The sequence below is a fragment of the Penaeus chinensis genome, chromosome 3 (genome assembly GCF_019202785.1).
Source record: "Penaeus chinensis breed Huanghai No. 1 chromosome 3, ASM1920278v2, whole genome shotgun sequence".
NCBI lineage: Eukaryota > Metazoa > Arthropoda > Malacostraca > Decapoda > Penaeidae > Penaeus > Penaeus chinensis.
The window spans coordinates 16,955,626-16,957,777 of NC_061821.1; the positions used below are offsets into that span (position 1 = coordinate 16,955,626).

The following is a 2,152-nucleotide window of genomic DNA, read 5'->3' on the forward strand; positions in this document are numbered from 1 at the left end:
ATATTCATGATAACAAAGGAATGCATTAATTTAGGAAGGGCCTGATGGGTACCCCATCGCTACACCGTCTGTTTGGGTGTGTAATCAATCATCAAATGTGAAAACCAAGTAATGGGCTGCAATCACAATTATTTTTTTAAAATTATCTTTTGATAGACCAAAGTCATTGAAAAGATGTTTACATTGTTGACTATTAAATCCGTGGTTTTAGAAAGGGGAAACTTAGTGAACAATGACCCAACATCGATCATGCCAATGGATTGTTGAAGCTTCAGGGATGTAATTTCAACTACAAAGGTAGTCAATTTTCAATTGTGTACTGATTTATATTTAGAGGGATGTTATGGGAACCAGGGATTTTGCAGTGTAAGAGTTAAAAGCACTCGAAGAAATAATGGACCTTAGGGGAAGGTGAGGTTTATGAACTTGGGAGAGTCCATAGAGTAGACCAAGTCTGGAGCCAGAAGTCATAAGGAAATTATAAGTTCTTTCATTAATAGATGACTTTTCCATTGGTTCTTTGTGGCAGTACTGATGATGAAGGTTTTTACCTTCGAAACGTCAAATAAACAGGAAATTCTTCACAACTGTGTTAGTCTACCTATTCATACTGTGTGTATATATATATGTATATATCTATTAATCTATCTCTTCACATCTTCATCTATATGTATATATATTTATCTGTGTGTATATGTGTGTGTTTATGAATATACATATATATGTATATATACATATATATACACATATATAAACATATGTATACATATATGTATAAATATACCTATACATATATATGTATACACAGCCATATATACATACAAATATATATACATATATGTATGTATATACATATTTATACACACATATATATACACATACGTACACATATGCATATATATACATATACTTTATATTGTGTATATATATATGTATATATATACGTACGTATATACATATATACCTATAAACACGAATATATACGCATATATACATATATATGTATGTGAGGAACATCACTTAGAAAAACAATGTAAGGAACTGGAGTATCTAGACAACATAAACAGCAATAAGCTCCATAAGAAATTTAAAGACATGAAGGAAAATAAGCCAAATATTCAGTTAGGCATTGTCAGCAAGGACGGGAAAATGCTGCATGACGATCAATATATCATTAACAGATTGAAAATGACCTATATGTCGACAGTAGGCCTGAGAAACCTATGATAGAACTCCTCGATTCTCCACCAGCAATCTCATGTGTAGAAGTAGAGTCAGTAATAAACAGCCTTTCAAACAACAAGTCACCAGGGGATGATAACATTCCGGCAGAATTCCTTAAACAGCTTGGACCAACTGGTGTGAATATTATGAGAAAACTGGTCAGCAAAATATACCATAGAGGGGAGTGGCCTGAAGACTCCCTACTGAGTACAAAGGCAACACAATGCAGCGACTTCCGCACTATAAGCCTCATCGAGAAACAACTTGACGAGTCTCAGCTTGGCTTCAGAAGTGGAAGGGGAACACGGGATGCCATCTTTATGCTGCGAATTATGGCTGGACGTTTGATCGAGAAACAGAAGAACTTGTACCTCTGCTTCATCGACTACACGAAAGCATTTGACAGAGTCAATCATGCTAAACTGCTTGAAGTGATAGAAAAGGCAAACATCCCAGCGCATGAGAGAAACCTGATCAGCAATCTGTATTGGAACCAGTGTATATGTATCTGTATATATATTTATGTATATATGTATATAATTGTAAATATGTATATAGGTATGTATTATGAATATGCATGGATGTATAGAGATATATAAGTGAGAACATCAGCCGGTCCCTCGAACAAACTAAAGATTCTTAGAGGTGTACGACAGGGGTGTATCCTATCCCCTGCTCTATTTAACCTTTATAGCGAGTTCCTACTTAGAGAAGCGCTGGAGGACTATGAAGGTGTTTACGTTAATGGCATGAACATCACCAACTTGCGATACGCGGATGACACTGTATTGATTGCCACGAATACAACTACCTTGCAAAGCATGGTTGATTCTCTATGTAGAAAATGCACAGAGTATGGCATGGAGCTTAATGCTAAAGAGACGAAAACGATGTGCATCAGCAAACCAGAACCAGATAAGCTCACCAT

The 2,152-nt window shown here is 35.5% G+C and overlaps 1 protein-coding gene across 1 annotated transcript in view; it reads left to right on the plus strand.

The window, feature by feature from the left end:
- Window positions 1–232: 232 nt before the first annotated feature.
- LOC125040612 overlaps window positions 233–2,152 on the plus strand; it is a 5,090-nt gene continuing 3,170 nt past the window's right edge. The window contains exons 1-3 of the mRNA XM_047635264.1: window positions 233–279; window positions 1,208–1,708; window positions 1,919–2,152. The exon at window positions 1,919–2,152 is cut by the window's right edge and continues 162 nt beyond it. Of these exons, the coding sequence (XP_047491220.1) occupies window positions 233–279; window positions 1,208–1,708; window positions 1,919–2,152 (782 nt within the window). The remainder of the gene's footprint in view (window positions 280–1,207; window positions 1,709–1,918) is intronic.